Source organism: Ascaphus truei, chromosome 3 (genome assembly GCF_040206685.1).
Source record: "Ascaphus truei isolate aAscTru1 chromosome 3, aAscTru1.hap1, whole genome shotgun sequence".
NCBI lineage: Eukaryota > Metazoa > Chordata > Amphibia > Anura > Ascaphidae > Ascaphus > Ascaphus truei.
Window position 1 is genome coordinate 88,000,307 of NC_134485.1, and position 16,882 is coordinate 88,017,188.

Genomic DNA, 16,882 nt, shown 5'->3' on the forward strand with positions numbered 1-16,882 from the left:
AAATGGCCTTGATCCGTTCTTCATCATAAGGCATGGAAGAGGAAGTCCTCCCATTCCAATTGCAGCCAAGGCTTTCTGAGAGCCACAGCTGTGATCAGATTTAAACACAATCAAAAGCCTTATGACATTTAGGGAACATTATGAGTGCCATCAACATTTCGCCTCTTGTGACATTCCCTGAACATCATAAGTGCATTGTAAGTGTGAATGCAAATTTTTGAAACACTAACAATAATGTTGAGGATTTATAATTTATTGGGATGTTGCTATGAAATGTAATTGGGACTTCTGGCACGTAACCACTTAAGTTAAATCTGGGAAGTGTGGACATTGTCTACATAGCAAACTCTCGATTTGAAAAGAAAGGGAAATGTGTATATGAAAATAAGCATATGTGCATATGCTGTCTTATAAGCACTAAAACATGCAGACATGCACATGGATCTTCAGATAGGGCACCATAATTTAATAATATTCTGCCAAACAATTGAGAATGTGTGCGTTCACATTGAGTACCATTTCAAGCAGTGTTAGTTTAATTTATATTATATATACTTAGAAATGTTTGTTCTAAGAAGGTGGTTTCCATGTTGGTGAGAATAGGCATTTCTCCTAATATTTTTTTATGGTTGTGTTGTCGGTTTTCATACCACTCACTAATTGAGATCACCCAATAATCATTTTAATTCCCATTGTTATTTTATTTCAGAAATATTGATAATTTAGTGTGTGTGTTTATTGAAGGTGTAAGCTGCACTGAAACTCTTCACTGTTTATGAAAGAATAGAAACTAGAGTTGAAGGTTGACTTGGCAACATATATATTATTAGTATTTTGGCTGAAATTTTAAATGTTGTAGAATAGCCTAAACACTTGTAATAAATGGTAAAGGTGAGCCTTGTTATAGTATGTTTTAATTTTGTGATTATTTCTAGTGAGTTGGAAGGCTGGACTTCTATTCCTTCAGGGCTGGATGGGTCATGTTTTGCAGTCATGCTTTCAAATGGACGATATGAAATACTGTTGTAAAAGTCTATGCCAGGAAGGGATTCTGTCACTGATGTGTGCATCTTCCTTCAAAGGAGAAAGTTTCAAATGCCAAAGAATCCGAGATCAACACCCAAGCGTTACCCAGGGGTTTATCAAGGAGCCTAGTGCTGGGGAAAACATGGAGTATTGAGAACTTGACTGATCAAAGCGCAACAACTGCCAAAGAGAACTGCTCAAGCCCAGAGGCCGGACTATCCGAGGAAGCAGATGACTCTAGCAGCAGTTTTGGCTATAGGGGCATCTCCATTCAAGACTTCCTTGGAGAGGAGGAACAAGAGGTCAAAGAGTCAAGTGAAGTTGAGGTTAGACTCAAGTTAGATTAAGACTGGAATTCTCTCTCATGATGGCAATATAATTCCATTATCTGAAATATTTGTACATTTTATGGTGCTTGTAACGTACATTGTAATATTTAGTCAGAGTTAGAATAACATATGTGATGCCCTTTTTTGCACTTCGTTCCTCTCAGCAACTTATTGCACAAATAAATGACTGTAGTTTGCAACCCATCCCTCTATTGTACATTAGTGCAAGCATTGGTTCCAGTTTCTGATCAATATAAAAATAATTAAGTGAACCAGAGGAAGTTATAAAGGTGTATTAGTAATGTGATGACTTTCATTGTCTTTTTCTTTCACCACCAAAGCAGGAAGATGATTTGTTACTACCAGGGGAGTGTGCATCCATTTCCCATGTTGAGCATAGTCATAGTTCCAATCTCTCTGATATCCTGGAGGAAGAAGAAGAAGATGAAGAAGACGACGAGGGTGAAGACGATCCAAATGCAGTAGCCAGTGGGCAAAAGTGGGGACAGAGGGAAGTGAGCACTGGAGGGGACAACTCGGAAAAGGTAAGTTCCTTGCTCTGAGTGGGCAGTGGGTCTATGCAACATCAGGAGTGATCTTAGAAGTGGACTTTGGGTAATAACCTTAATATGCAGTTCTAGAAAAGTGAACTTCTTTCAATGTGCTACATGGTTTTGCACCAGATGGGAAAATAAATGTTTTAGGGCCCTGCTTTGTTTTTGGGATCATTATTTAAATGAGGGCTGTAGCTGTTGTATTGCTGAGGTCTTCCTCTCCTTGTATTACCATGTTTGCAACAGGTGAGGCTTTTTAAGGGTCTACTAACACTGGCTTAAGAGCATCTCAAAAAGAAGGTGCATCATGTTATTGGCTACTGTTTTTATCTTCTCTCTGTGACATTTAGAGCTCCTCTAAATTAAAAAATAAAGGTACAGCTGTACCACTGTGCATATAGTGACATACAGATTAGAAGAAATACCCTGATGGCTGCCATCTGTTTTCTAGATTCACCATCAGTTGTTCTCAAGCCTTCTAATTATGTAGCTTATGCTGTGATGAACAGTGAGGTTGGATTTCAACCTGTGATCTCCGTTCACGCTTCACAATGAAAAGTAACCAATGTCCAATTTGTCCTGCTTGTTAGGCACAGGACCATCATGTTACTGGCTAATCTTTATGTCACACATTATTTTTCTGTACTTACTTCCTTTGTGTTCCACCTTCTTCTGTGCTTTTTGATTCCTTTGGACATGCATGAAGCTGGACTGTTGTGAAACAGACAGCGACGAGGAAATTCTTGAAAGGATGTTGGAACTCCCTCTACAGAAACACTGCAGCAAGAAATTGTTTAGCATTCCCGAAGTAACTGAGGAAGAAGATGAAGAAGAGGGTAGCTTTGCATCCACTGTAGTAAAGACCTCAACAGGTTGCACCATAGAGACACAGAAATACCAGAGGGAAGTGGAATCTACGCTGTGCAGGAAAGCTCATGAAACCTTGCCATGGAAGCCAGTAAATGAAAACGTTGAAGACCTGCCTATAGAAACCTATGAAAAAGAAAACCTTATAAAGAGCTGCAAAGCTGACTGCGTCATGGAAGATTGTATCTTTGCTGACCAGGACTGGGATCTTAAAGAGGCGAAAGGTTGTGCATCTCAACAGCAGCTTGACAGCCTGAAGCCCCCTTTTGCAGGTCCAATGTGGAACACAAAGAGAAGCTGTCAACTGAACAACAAAGACCAGTATTGCTCTGAGTCGAGCAGGAAGAGGCAGAGTGATGTACGGGAACACTGCAGTCGATTGGATGCAAATTCAAACCAAACCGGAGTCTACATTCCTAGAAGTCACAGCCTAAAGGACCAAGTAGCATGTGGTGCTGCTAAAGAAACGTCTAAAATCAACCACAAAGGCTGGAAAGGCAAACCCCGTAAATGTTCTCAAAGGCATCCTTCTTCCAGTCCCACACAGCCTGAAACAAAAACACCCAGTTCTTGTACCTTGGGAAATCTAGAAATTGACATTGAATATGACACTGAGGATGAAGACGAGCCATCCTTCCCTCTCACTTATCTAACCCAGACAAAGGCAGACATTTGGGGGGGCGGGTCTCAGATGGACCAAGATGGGTGGAGTGATGGTTCCAGCCAATCTGAATCAATCCAGTATAATAGAAGGAATAAGGAGCTGAAGAGACAGGTAAAAGTACAGGAAGGTGGAACAGAATGGCTCAAGGGCAATACTACATTAATCCATGGCATAGACCTACAAGAAACCAAGGACAGCAGTTCAGACGATCCATGTAGCCGTCTTGCAAGCAATACATCTAGGTGGACAGCTCGATGGGAATGTGCTGGGAAGGTGATGCCCGAGTCCCCAGTACATATAAGGGTGTGTTTAGTCGTTTTCCCATCTCCCTAGGTGCAGTTTGTAGTGGCTGTAGCTCCATTCCCTCCATCTATTCTGTGTTTGCTTTATACAGTACATGGTCTGAGCGCTTTTTCAGTGAGAATCCAGCCAGCTAAGAATCTGGATTAGCTAGGAGCTCGCACTGCTACTCATTAGCTGCTTTTGCATTACGTGCTGTGTAGAATGTGATGTACAGTATAAAGGATTTCACATACAGTATCTCTCTTAGATTCTGTGACTGGCATGATATGGGGATGTACGAACCTAGGTGATTCATAAATAAAGCTTAAAGCAGCACTCCTTCCTAACTAACAGCAACTAAAATTAAGCAACTCAGTCGCCCTGAGAATATAATCTGCCAGAGAATTTAGTACAACTAATTAAAATTGTCATAGTAATTTATAGATATAATTTAGAGAAAAAAAACAAAGTTGTGCAACTTTATAGTGCATTGGAAGCTCTTCTAGCAAGCTCATTAAAAAAGTTCCTGTATGCCCATTAGTGTCTTTCCTGTCCTGTATTGTGTGGTACACCAAGAAAGATAAGACTGGGATGAAATAGGAAAGGCATATATTCATTCATACATATATACACATACACATACACATACACATACACACACATCTTTGCTAACCATTTAACTACCAGAGAGGCAGGGAACAGGATAAAACAATATATAGAAAACGATGAGCTTTTTCACATTTCTGCCTTAGAAAACCAGGGTTTGTGCACGTTACGACAGAGTGATACTGTATGTGATCCCACTCTCTGTGAATCCTGTTGTTTTGGTACAGTAAGCTATGTAGTCCCTGCCTGGCATTGCCTATCTCCTCTCACAGCTGATACAATAAACTGGGTATCTGGCAGAGATCCTTGTAAATACTTTTGATTTGTCCCCAGGATGGTCGGAATGGAGAGCCCAGGGTATCGTTACCACCAGGCGCTACAGCAGTGCCAGCATCCGCCAGGAAAAAGAGAGCAAGTCAACTGACCACAGACTCAGAATCAGGTCCTCTTATCCTTTATTACTTTTTCTTTCACACCCTGTGATCTGTTGTGGTTCATTCAGAATTTTTGCTCTCCGACTAACGTGTTTGTCTTCCTGCAGAAGCCACTCAAGACATCTCATCAGCGTGTCACCAGGCGAATTCTCCAAGAGAGACGCAGAGCCCCTCGAAACATCAGCAGTTGGAACCTGTGCGGTCATTTGTGGCCCTCTTTGACTACAACCCAGTGATTATGTCACCTAACCCCGATGCATATGAAGAAGAACTTCCTTTCAAAGAGGGTCAGATTCTACAGGTAAAGTAAATGAATGGCTTGGTCCTTCAAGGGGGGATTGTGGCACAATTTGCATGTGTTTGGTTTTGTAGCGTTTGGTTCACATATCGTTTTACAATGGTAGAAGTTATAGTATTAAAAACGTCCCTTTTTGGAGCTTCATTGTGTTCTAATTACTGCGGTAAACTGAGGTCAGATTTGGGAATGGAAAGTTTAATGCAAATGCTGGTCATGCAAGAATGACTTGATACATTTTGCAGCATAGAACTTGGAATTCTAAGACAAGTACAATGTAAGTTTGTGCTGCTGGGTATAGAGAGAAAAACACTGTACTTATTGTGTTACAGGTTTTCGGTGATAAAGATGCAGATGGATTTTACCGTGGGGAATGTGCAGGGAAAGTAGGATACATCCCCTGTAACATGGTGTCTGAGTTACATGTTCAGAGTCAAGACACCAGAAATGAGCTGGTGAGACAGGGATGTCTAACATCGGCCACTTCACTGAATGACTTAGGTAAGAGCTTTAATTTTGTTTCCTACTACTTCTAGCCATTCCCAGTGTAGTTACATTTGAAACATTGAATTTGCATGGCATTTGTGCGGCCAACTGGGCATTTTACTACAGTATATGGTTTGTAATGTGCAATATGCTGCATGTCTTAAGGTTTCATAATATTACTAAACATGTAAATTACTGATTAAATATTATTTATTCTCTCGATCACACATTCTGTATGTGTCCTGGCATCTTAAAAATATATATTTGTGTATAAACGGTGTTGTGCTAGTAATGCCTATAGCACAAGTCACATATTAACCTTATTTCAGATTGGGCACTAGCGCTTTGTGTCAACCCCTGTAGAAGAAAATAAAAGTATTCCTGCAGGACTTGTCATAGAACTGTTATGTTGTGTATGTGTGTAAATGTTTGACAACTTCTGTACTACTATATAGATGTTAAATGTTATACCAGTGTTTTTTAACGGGTTCCCTGCAATTTTCAGGTCATTTGAAAATAGTACCAAATACAGAATAATTTACAATGCATCTGATCTCAGACGTGCTATTAGAGAGGTTTGGGGTTCCTTACAATGCATCTGATCTCAGACGCGCTATTAGAGAGGGTTGGGGTTCCGCAGAATTTCACAATATAATTATAGCGGTCCTTAAAAAAAAAGTTTAAAAAAACCACTGTTATACTAACAATACACACCTATTTGTTGTGCTGTTCAGGTAGGTGTAAATATGTTTCTTAATTTATTAAACAGATGTAGCGTATGCACCTTTAGATTAATCTATATTCCGAGATAATTGTTTTTCATTGCCACCACTTTTCTAACTATTCTTCCTATTTTCTTTAACCTTCCCATATATATTTGTGTTCTCCATCATTCACTGTGTCCCCACCTCTCTTTTCTCCCACCACCTCCTTCCGCTATATCCCCACTACCCATTCTGTACAGCCAGTGTGAATCTTCATTACCCCAATCTCCCATATTTATCCTGTCTTTGCTCATCTGTATTTAGGAAGATCAAACCATATTTGGTGTTTCAAAGCAAAAGATATTCACGAATCGGGCGGACAAAAATATAAAAAAACCTAGGAGCCAGAATTTGAAGACACAGACACACGCAGGCTGCCGACAGTTTTCCTGGGGCCCAGGACTAGAGCTTTGCCCCTGATATAATTACCACTACCACCCACCCCCTAAAAACAATTGCCACTACTACCCCCCAGATACAATTACCATGAATAGTACCCCCCCCAGATACAATAACCACCACTACCAACCCCCCAATACAATTACCACCACCTCCACCTCCCAAGTACAATTAGCACCACCACTTCCCAAAAACAGTTACCCCTCCCCCAAATACAATTACCACAATCCCCACCAAATACAACTCACCTCTGCTGCCGCCAAGCCCCGGCTCTCCCCGGCTGCTGTCTCCTTTTTCTCCGCCGGGCCCCTGTCCTGCCGGAAGCTGAGCTTGTTTTCCAGGTGCACGAGCTTCCGATGCGCACCAGCGGGAGAGAGAGGATGGCGTGGGAAGAGGAAGCAGATGAGGAGAGTTGGGGTCCAGTGGAAACCAGAGGCCGGGCGTCTGGTTAATGCTGCCAGGCCCTGGCTCCCCGAGCTGCTTCATTTTTCCACGCCGGGCCTCACAACAGTGTGCACCGAAAGCTTGATGCACCTGGAAGTCAGGCTCAGCTTCTGGTGCGTACTAGTGGGAGAGAGAGGCCCGATGTGGGAAGAGACAGCAGGTGGAGAGAGCCGGGCCCGGCGGCAGCAGCGAGCCGCTGAAGTTAGCAACTTCCAGCGCCGGCCAGGCCCCCCACAGCCTCCTGGCCATGGGACACGTCCCGACTCTCCCGGCCCTGCCGGCGCCCTACGCACACGCCCCCTCATCCCCGATTTAATGGCCTCATAAAAATCCCTTTGTTGTATTGTTTCTAGCCATTGGGACGCTACTTTTAGAAAGGTGGGGAGTGTCCAGACCTTGCCTCTAGCAGGTATGAGCTCTTTTTACAACCCCATCAACGACGGCGATTGCTATAGTCATTTCATATTATGTCATAGCCAAGCATTTCTACAACAAAGAACGTACACAATAAGGGACCTAGCAACTTAACTCATAGCAATGAAATAACTCCTGTTTGTGCATGCAAACCTACAGTACACAGCTACTTCAACGTATACAAAAAGAGTGTCACTTTAAGCCCCTAGAGCAGTGATTCCCAACAGGTGGTACAGGAACCCCTAGGTGTGTGTGAGGTGTGACCAAGGGGTTTGCCAATAAAAATATGTAATGGCAGATCCCTGTGTTCCTGAGCCCATGGGGGGGCCTGTGCACTTAGTAAGGCCCCCAACTGCACCTTATTGTGGGTGGTACCGCTGCCAATTACAGAATGAGCTTCCAAAGTTGCTCCACACAATACTTTACATCTAGACTGGCAAGGCGGTTGTGGGGCGGAATAGGACATTTGAGCCGCGACCAAGTTGGAGCTTAGTGCTGGACACTTAGCCGCCGGCCGTTTCGCCTATAAGGTATGTTAACTTAAGGGGTTTTAGCGGTTAGTGTAGGGGGTTAATGATAGGTGTTTTAGGGTAAAGGGTTAGGTTATTAGGGTAGGAAATTAGTGTAAGGGATTTTAGGGTACGGGGTTAAGGTTTTTAGGGTAGGTGGTAGCATTCATATTAGGGGTTAAGATAAGGGTAAAGTCAGGGGCTTACCTTGGCAGCGAAACGTCCGTGGAGAGATGTCCCTGCGGCGAGGTAATTGACGGCTGAACACCGGCAGCGACTTGGTCACGGCAAAACATCCGTGACCAAATGTCCTAGACCGTTGTGAGGGTAATTATGGAAGATTCCGCAGTTATTAACAATTATACCAGCCATGGTGTCGGCACACAATGAGGTGCAGTTTAGGGTCTTATTAAGCGTGTGCTCCCCCAACGAGCTAGGGACATTGGGATCAGTCGAACTGAGTTTTTTTAGCATTGGATTGATGACTAGGCAATACAATTTATTAATTAGAGATTCGCAGAAGAAGTATTTTCTAGCAGGGGTTGCACAATGTAAAAAAGGTTGGGAACCACTGCCCTAGATGCTTCCATCCAGACAACTGCCTTTTATTTACAGCTCCATCTTTACTCGAGCATGTCACTGGGATGTGCATGCTCTCATTGGAAGGTATTCTTTGTTGCTCACATTTGAATAAATTCGTCTGTATCTTGCTTACTCTATCCTGCTTTCTCTCGTTGTCTGTGCTGCTTCTTATTGTCTTGGATTTCATGAAGGGATCAGAGCTTTCTCTCCTCCTCCTCCTCCTCTTCCTGGTCGCCTCACCATCCCTCCTCCAAAACCCCGACGCTCCAAGAAAGGTCTGTCCTTCCTGTCTGCTGCTTATTGTCCTTCATATGCTTTGTGTGCAGAAATTAGATGCCTGTGCATTTTATTGCCTGCTGACAGTGCCGTGATCAAATTTTGTTTGACCAATTCCTACTGAAAGAAGACATCAGGGAGGGGAAGAAAGAAAACTGAGTGTCTTTCTGCCTCTCAAAGTCTGTGACAATAACCTTAGCATTATTTTCTCCTGGGGCTGTGATGTGAACAGATCAGAGTAATTCTTCCAGTCTCTGTGGAGGTTCCAAGGCTCCTTCTTACATCAGGAATCTTTAGTGTTAACTCCATTAAATATACGTGGTTTTATAACAATTTTCTGATTGTTTCTGCCAGCAGATAAATGTGACACTGATAACTTTTTTGGGCTTCCTGAAGCTGAAGAACTAGATTGTTGCCAACTTGACTTAATGTAATAACCAGATTTTGATCCAGGTCTTGTTTTCTTATTCATAATTCAGTGCCTTATGGTTTTAAAAAGTCCTGCACTGAACTAAATGGAACATGGAGACTTAGAAAAAAGAAGTGATGATTGTATTCATTTTAACTGACATCTAATTATTGCGTGTTGAGGTATTAACTTGATTATTTTCATAATCTGATTTATTTGCCTTACCCTTTCTCTCTTCGTGGCTGCAGATACTGAATTCACTTTCTCTGGAGGGAGAGGGCTGTAGCGCTGACTTTTCTACTGCTGTCACAGCCTATGACACTGACATCATTGTTTATAGAGCCTCATACAGTGGACTTATTCGGTCTGTGGTCTCAGATGTCCTTGATACTGACCTGATACTCCGCAATGACCTGTTAAATTGTCTTGATTGTCTCTGACAGCAGAGGGCTCTGCTTGTAACCCTATTCTTCCTACAGCCTCAAAAAGTTACAACACAATTTTCTCCACCCTTGAAATATCTGAAGAAGATACGTGCAACATATCTCTTATTTCTGTTTTTTTTATGCTTCCAGTGCAATTGAACTCTGTTACAGACAAGAAGAATGTACCAGGTGAATATTTGCCTCCTAACCATCCATGCCTACTGAAAGAAAGCTACTGTTTGAAAGGAATACTGTTAGGAAGATTTGTTTGAGTTGTGAGTCTGGTAGGAAGCTTGGCTATGTGTTTTCTGGAGGTCCTGGAGCTTCCTGTTTCTCCCACAAGTAGCGGGATCTACCTACGTCTTTCAAAGGGGTAGGGAACCTAACTGTGTCCTTCATGGAACAGTGGGAGTTACCTCTGCCTCCCAGGTTGATGGTGGGACCTGAAAAGAGTCCCATGGTCATACAGCACTGTTTCCCATGAAAGATGGGTTCTGTTTTCTCTCCCATGGGGGTGTCTTCTGTCTTCATTCCCTCTGGCTTAGACTATTGAGGACTAGTGGACCGGTCTGTGTCTGTCTCCCTGGGAAGTGGTGGGACCTTAATGTGTCGCCTGAGAGGTGGTGGGACATGACTATTTTCCTCTGTATGTTGAGATATGTCTTTTGTGTTCCTGTACCTGGTGCGATAAATATGCATTTGTGTTCCTGTGGCTGGTTTGAGTCTCTTGAAGACCCTGTAATTACTTTCTCTGCATGTCTGTCGTGTGTTTTTGTTTGTGACAACTCGTGACATTTTGTATTGGTGATTGTGAGGCTGGTACTGTCTCTCTATTTATCGCACTTTCTCCGTGTAGCTGGTTAACTAATTATGTTGTGATTTTATCTGCAGATAAAAGCCTAAGAACTAGAAAACCTGAGCTGACCATTCCCAGACCATTTGTGGCCATCTTTGATTATAACCCGAGAGAAAGCTCTCCAAACATGGATGTGGAGGTGTGAATCTTTTGTCCATTTTGTTTTCAAGTGTACATGTGTTCTTTGCATATTTCTTACCAGCCTTTGTCACCTGCAAAATGTGTTCAAGGTCTCTTTAAGTATACTCTCTGATTTAGGTAGATTACAGAGATGGTCAAGTGTGGCAACTACAATTTAATGCCAAAATGTGAAAAAACCTGTACTCGGGTCACAAAACCCCAAAGGCAGGGTACAGGTTTAATGGCACTAATATGTCAAAGACTATAGAGGAAAGGGATTTGGGAGCCATTCTTTCAGCTGACTTAAATGAGGGCAACAATGTAATAAAGAAATTGTTGAATAGAGAGAGGTATTAGCAGCAGAGAGAGGTAATGATGGCACTTTATAGATCATTGGTAAGAGCTCACATAGGGTACTGTGTTCTGTTCTAGAGATCATACCTCCAGAAGGACATGCATCAATTATAGATTGTGCTAAGGACGGCTACTAAAATGGTGCATGGTCAGCATCATAAAACTTATCAGGAAAAACTAATGGACTTCAACAAGAAGAGAGGGGGATATGATTTGAAACTTTCAGATATCAGGTCTTACTGGTACAGGAGAGAAGCATATTTCAGAGAAAGGGAAGTGTTACAACAAGAGGTTAATGCTCAGAAGCTGAGTGGGCGAAAGGCTCAGAAAAATATGAGAAATTGTGCTTCATCATACTACATAGGTAACCAGACAAAATGCAGGAGCCCATTCCACTATAAAACAAGGCTAACAGCCCCTTCCAGCACACCACCTCAATGCAAGGCTACCTTTCATTCAAACAGGTTACCATGACTGCGTCATCTTATTTTTTTTTACTTAGTACGTAGATTTTAAATAGCCTCCTGTCTTGTTCCATCTACCAGGCAGAGCTGAGCTTTACTGCAGGGGATATCATCACAGTATTTGGACCCATGGATGAGGATGGCTTTTATTATGTGAGTTGAAACATGGGCAAAACATTATACAGTATATGTTTGAATTCTCATTTATCATATTTAAAAAGCATTTTAAGTAAGCATACAATGTATAATGGCGGCGATGTACAGACCTTGAACTCCACAATTTAGCATTTTAGCGGCATAAATTAATTTGAAGACAGGACACGGGGTGGGTTGCAGAAAATATGTTTCAGTAGGGAAGCCTCTTAACCATGGCATGTCTTTAGGGAATGTGTGCATTTAAAGCCCTACCTTAAGTGTATTTCTTTACAGCACAGAACTGGGTACAGTGCTCTAATCATCTCCTCTTAATTAAATACCGTATTTGCCCGAATATAGTACGGCCTTGCACATTATACAACCCCTACAGTTTTGAAGGTGTTCTACATGAAAGATAAAAGATGTTAGGCTGCGCATATAATATGAGTACAGTTTTCAGAAGGACATTTTTAGGAAAAAAACATAGCACAATATTTAGGCCAATACGGTATGTTGTTCTTTTATATCATCAAACTCTTTGTTATACCTTACATATCAAGATGAATCATTTCACAGTTAGTGAAGTCTCTGGCAGTGAAAGGCTTAAAATAATATATTTTAATTCCTTTATTGGACCATGGCTAGGCAGGACATGCACACGGACAATTGAGCGCAGCAAGAGCTCTTGTATTTATGCCCAGCATTGAACCTCTACTGTATGTGATACCAGCTTTAACAGGTTGAATATGAATAATAAGGACGTTTCCCTCTCATGCACACAGGGGGAGCTAAGTGGGCGAAGAGGGCTTGTACCATCCAATTTCTTGGAGGCTTCCCAATCTGCGATAGAAGAAGCAATCCCACAAGACACACTTCATTTGAGAGGAGAAAGGGAGGTGAGGATCCACTGACATGCCATAAACCACGCCTCTGTTTACTAGTTGTTTTTTTGGTGCTAAGAAGCTTTCTGCAGAATTTGATACGAAGCCAACTGTCCACACACCTACCACCCACATTACGAAATGAATTGAAGCAATAAGAGTTAGCTAACTGCTTGCTGCATTGAATTAATACATGATTTACTATGTAGTTATATGACCTCTTTTCTGCTGGAGGGGCCTCCACTGGGGTATGTTGATGGACCCGTTTCTAATAGGCATTCTAGATCAATAACTATTTGTTTACACAATAATAAGTATAAGCCTTTTAAAGCTGTTACTTTCAAGTTCTGTTTACATAGGCCTAGATCAACCCGGATCTATTTCAGGCTGATGTAAACAAAGCACATTGAGTCAGAAGAAGAATATATAGTTAAAGAAAACTATCCTGTAAATGTCTTTACGAAAACGAAAGGTTACGTCCAATATGATACTTTTCTATAAGACTCCTGGTGCCAGAACAGACACCCTACAGTATCTATTTGAATAGATCATATAGGTGCCATTTGGCAGTACATACAGTATGTAGTATAATACTACCTGTACCAAATACTGTACAATGGTTTAATGCCAGTTAGTGACTCATACTTAATCGAGTACAGTAATAATAAACACATTCACATGTCTTAGGTCCCCGAACCCACCTTACCTTCATAATCACACCGCATACAATGCTTACACTGCAGCCAGGAACTTAATGGGTAATTACATGGAAATGAGCATTCATAGTGCGTCACAAAGTTAGAGTGGTTATGACTGAGTTGTTAGGTGGTTTTTACAAAACTACATTGAGGCTATTGTATAATACAGTAGCTGCAAACAAAGTGGTCTTACATCAGAAACTTTCCAAAACGAAAAACATTAAATTATATGACTGGCAATGACGGACTGACCCTTTAAATCAAAGGAAGTGTGCATGAGGCAAGTCAACTGCTAGTGTTGAGTGACACAGACGTACATGTAGCATGTTTCATGTGGAGGGACATAATAAGACAAAGTGAAGAACATTCATTGAAGAAATTACAACTGTTTTTTTTGCAATGGCTGGGAAGGTCACACACAAGTCCATAAAATCGCTATTTACAAGCAAGGCAGCTGCCACCAATTCACCACAAGCAGCCAACCAAAATCAGAATGCCACGAGTAAGTCATACAGAAGCCATAGAAATACACATTTATAACTTCCAAACACTAAATAGAACAAGAAAGAATTCCATCTGTGTGTATGGAATATGCGATACCGAAGGTGGCTATTGAATCTGTTTTTAAAAGTAGCTTGAAGTTATCCAATCTTACAAAGGACTTGTGAAAATAAATACAATATTAAAGGGTCTCCTTTGACAAATCTTTTTATATAACTATGCCAGCTCTTATTGTGACATACTGTACAGATACACTGAAGTCAGCTACATTAAGTGCTTCCAATGTAACATTTTACTGTTTGTCCAAACTCCTACAGAACACTAACAGGTATTCAAAAACTGTTCTTTCATGCACAAGACCAGTTCCTTAACCAAAAGGCTATACTATCTAATTATCATGTCTAAAGCCTTAAGACTGCATGTTTATGTTTACTAATTTTTATTTGCTTTATACCATTCAAGCCAGTGTTTACTGTATAAGCTTCCTTTAATGTTGATAGATTGATGAAGTATACTCATATCCTGATTCCCAATCCTTGTTATTATTGCACAGTGGTTGATTTCTGTGTGTAACCATGTTGCTTTTAGCATAATCTATATTATCTCTTTGTCTGTGCCTGTGTGTTTCATTCTGGGGATCGTCAGAGGTTGAGAAGGAGAAGAACCAAGTGATAGATTTAGAGAGAGAGGGCAGAAAGCCATGTAAGTGAGAACTCCTCGTCTCCCAGCACCACTTTTTCAGTGTAGCTTTAGCGTTATAGCACTCCCTTCCTTTCACGTGTTTAGATGAAGATCACTTGTACTGTAGTCACATTGTGAAGAAAATATTTGACTTCCCTTATGCCTGCTTTAACCACATCACCTCTAAGTACCTATCTCCTATCTGCACGCGTTCTGTTGTGTCAACCCTGGCTTTTATCAGCTGATAGGATGTAATATGCTGCGTTAAGAAATTTTCAATTAAGAAAGGAATATTATGAGAGTCTATAAATTGCTAATCTGCCCTTAACAAATGTACTGTTAATACTTTTTATGTCACCCCTTTTGATGCCAGAAAGGTCCGCAGCACATTCTGCAGTATTATAGCATTTGGATCTGCTACCAATGTCTATAGTGACACCTTTCTTTCGGTGTCTGTGGTTCCAAGATCTGTGTTGTTGAGGTTTTGTGAAGTCATGAAAAAATATTATAGACCTGTAAATATGACCTCATGAAACTCAAGTTATTTTTTCTTCTTTTGTTATTTAATTCATTATTTTATGCACAAAAGCTTCGAATTTGAAAATCCATTTGTTCAGATTTGGGGTGACCGTTCTATCTTATATCTTATGCCTGATTTCTAAATTACTTTTAACTTGGAGATGAAAAGGTCAAGCACCCTAATTAATCTTCAGCGCCTATCCATCCAGTAATTGAGGAGTTGACAAATGTTTGGGGATAATATACTTTTGTTTGCTTCCTCGTGGTTCTACCTACTTCTGTGTATGTCTGTATTTTAATTGTGCTCCCTCCCTTTCTTTAGTTTAGTTGTGACATTTCTGCTGACCAGCCAGATTCTCCTCCAGGGGATCCAGTATCATGCGACCAACCCATTGACTCCAAACGGACCTCTGAGAGACGGGATCTGTGTCAAAGCATCACATCCAGCAAGAAGAAGAAAAGCTTCTTCTCCAAAGGGCGAAAACTCTTTAAAAAGCTAGGATCCTCTGGAAAGAACTTATAGACACGACTTCGCATGTCTAGGCTGCCATCCAGCAATAATTCCACTTCTAAAAGCCGGAGCAGAGATAAGATTCTATCCTGTTATAATCCCTCTGCTGGCATCTCTGGCTTTGGCCGGCATTTCCACTTGTAAATAGTATTATTTATTGTTAGATGGTTAGTGAGCAGTTTCTTGGTGTCTGTGACAGCAAGAGGCAACTGTGAATGTACATGGAGGGTGTGTAAGAACAGTGACCCTCCAGGCAGGGCGGAAGGCCGACTTGTAAGCACTGAGGAGCCAAGGAATACAACAGGGGACCTCCCTAAGCCAGAACCGCGGCTCTTACAAGTCTTAACCTTGATGTATTACTCTGATTTCCCTGGCTCGTCACTTGTTCACTAGATAGGTGACAATGCCTTTAGGGACAACAAGGAATGTTTGCACTATGTCTTCTCCCTGACTCCATGCCACGTTTTGGGAAGCACTGGGAGATATGTAACAGTTCTGCAGCAAGATCCCAATACAAAAAGGGAGATGATAAATGCCAAAGTAGTAACCTGGCAACCTTGGCAAGAGCCAATAGCGCTTAACCCTACCCAAGAAAAATGACAGCAGCTTTGTTATGTTGTGTGCATGTTGGAAAGATGTTCATTTGCCTTATTTTTATCTTGTTAAATATTTTACTTGTTTACAATGTTCTAATAATTGTGGGAGGATAGCAGGTGGTGGGGAGGAACAGAAGTGATGTAGAGGTGGCAGGTAGCAGGCCGTTTCACTTCATTGTCCTTGTTGCTGATCCTTCCTCACCCAACATCAGAGCCATTACTGTGTATTAATGTAACCAGCATTTTGTACCACAAGGCCAGCATTTTGACGCTTTCAGTGTCCATATAATTTATTTTGCATGTTTCACAAAAGGAAAATGATTTTATTAAGAGGGTTTGGGTGTATACCCACAAGTGTTAGGTTTGGAAACACTAAGTGACACCCATTGGTGTTGCAACATGTTCATTGTTTACAAACACAAATACATTTTATTATAATAAAGTATATTTTCAAAATTATTCTGATTTTGTTTTCTTTCTTTTAAATGCAGTTTGAGTAGCTTCTGTTAAGTGCTGTCACACAAAATAATACATGGTTAATTTGATAACACAAGACTTGGATTTGATTGGCTGCCACTGATTAAAACTACTCAATTGTTGGTATACTGTATGTGCAAACTGGTTGTTTGGAACGTGGTATACAAAAAGTAAGGCTAATTGTACTAGAAAGAAATGTAAATGCCAGTCTGCATGCTACATGTGCAGCGAGCGAGTAGGCTATAAAATAAGAAATCAAATATGTGAACAAGTAAATCACTGCTTATAATGTAATGGGCTTTGTTTATTAGACACAACTATGTT

The 16,882-nt window shown here is 41.2% G+C and overlaps 1 protein-coding gene across 13 annotated transcripts in view; it reads left to right on the forward strand.

The window, feature by feature from the left end:
* The window catches only part of TSPOAP1 (TSPO associated protein 1), a 125,081-nt gene extending 108,541 nt beyond the window's left edge, over positions 1-16,540 (forward strand). For 9 of the 13 annotated variants that reach the window (XM_075594545.1, XM_075594550.1, XM_075594542.1 and 6 more), the window contains 12 exons: positions 1,083-1,352; positions 1,697-1,900; positions 2,616-3,743; positions 4,662-4,770; positions 4,870-5,063; positions 5,390-5,558; positions 8,847-8,930; positions 9,916-9,954; positions 10,657-10,760; positions 11,641-11,712; positions 12,477-12,590; positions 15,297-16,540. In XM_075594545.1, the coding sequence (XP_075450660.1) occupies positions 1,083-1,352; positions 1,697-1,900; positions 2,616-3,743; positions 4,662-4,770; positions 4,870-5,063; positions 5,390-5,558; positions 8,847-8,930; positions 9,916-9,954; positions 10,657-10,760; positions 11,641-11,712; positions 12,477-12,590; positions 15,297-15,497 (2,688 nt within the window). In that variant the 3' untranslated portion in view covers positions 15,498-16,540. Of the gene's footprint in view, positions 1-1,082; positions 1,353-1,696; positions 1,901-2,615; positions 3,744-4,661; positions 4,771-4,869; positions 5,064-5,389; positions 5,559-8,846; positions 8,931-9,915; positions 9,955-10,656; positions 10,761-11,640; positions 11,713-12,476; positions 12,591-14,419; positions 14,477-15,296 lie in introns of all 13 variants that reach the window. The other 4 variants (XM_075594552.1, XM_075594547.1, XM_075594549.1 and 1 more) reach the window with 4 other exon arrangements.
* Positions 16,541-16,882: the final 342 nt, after the last annotated feature.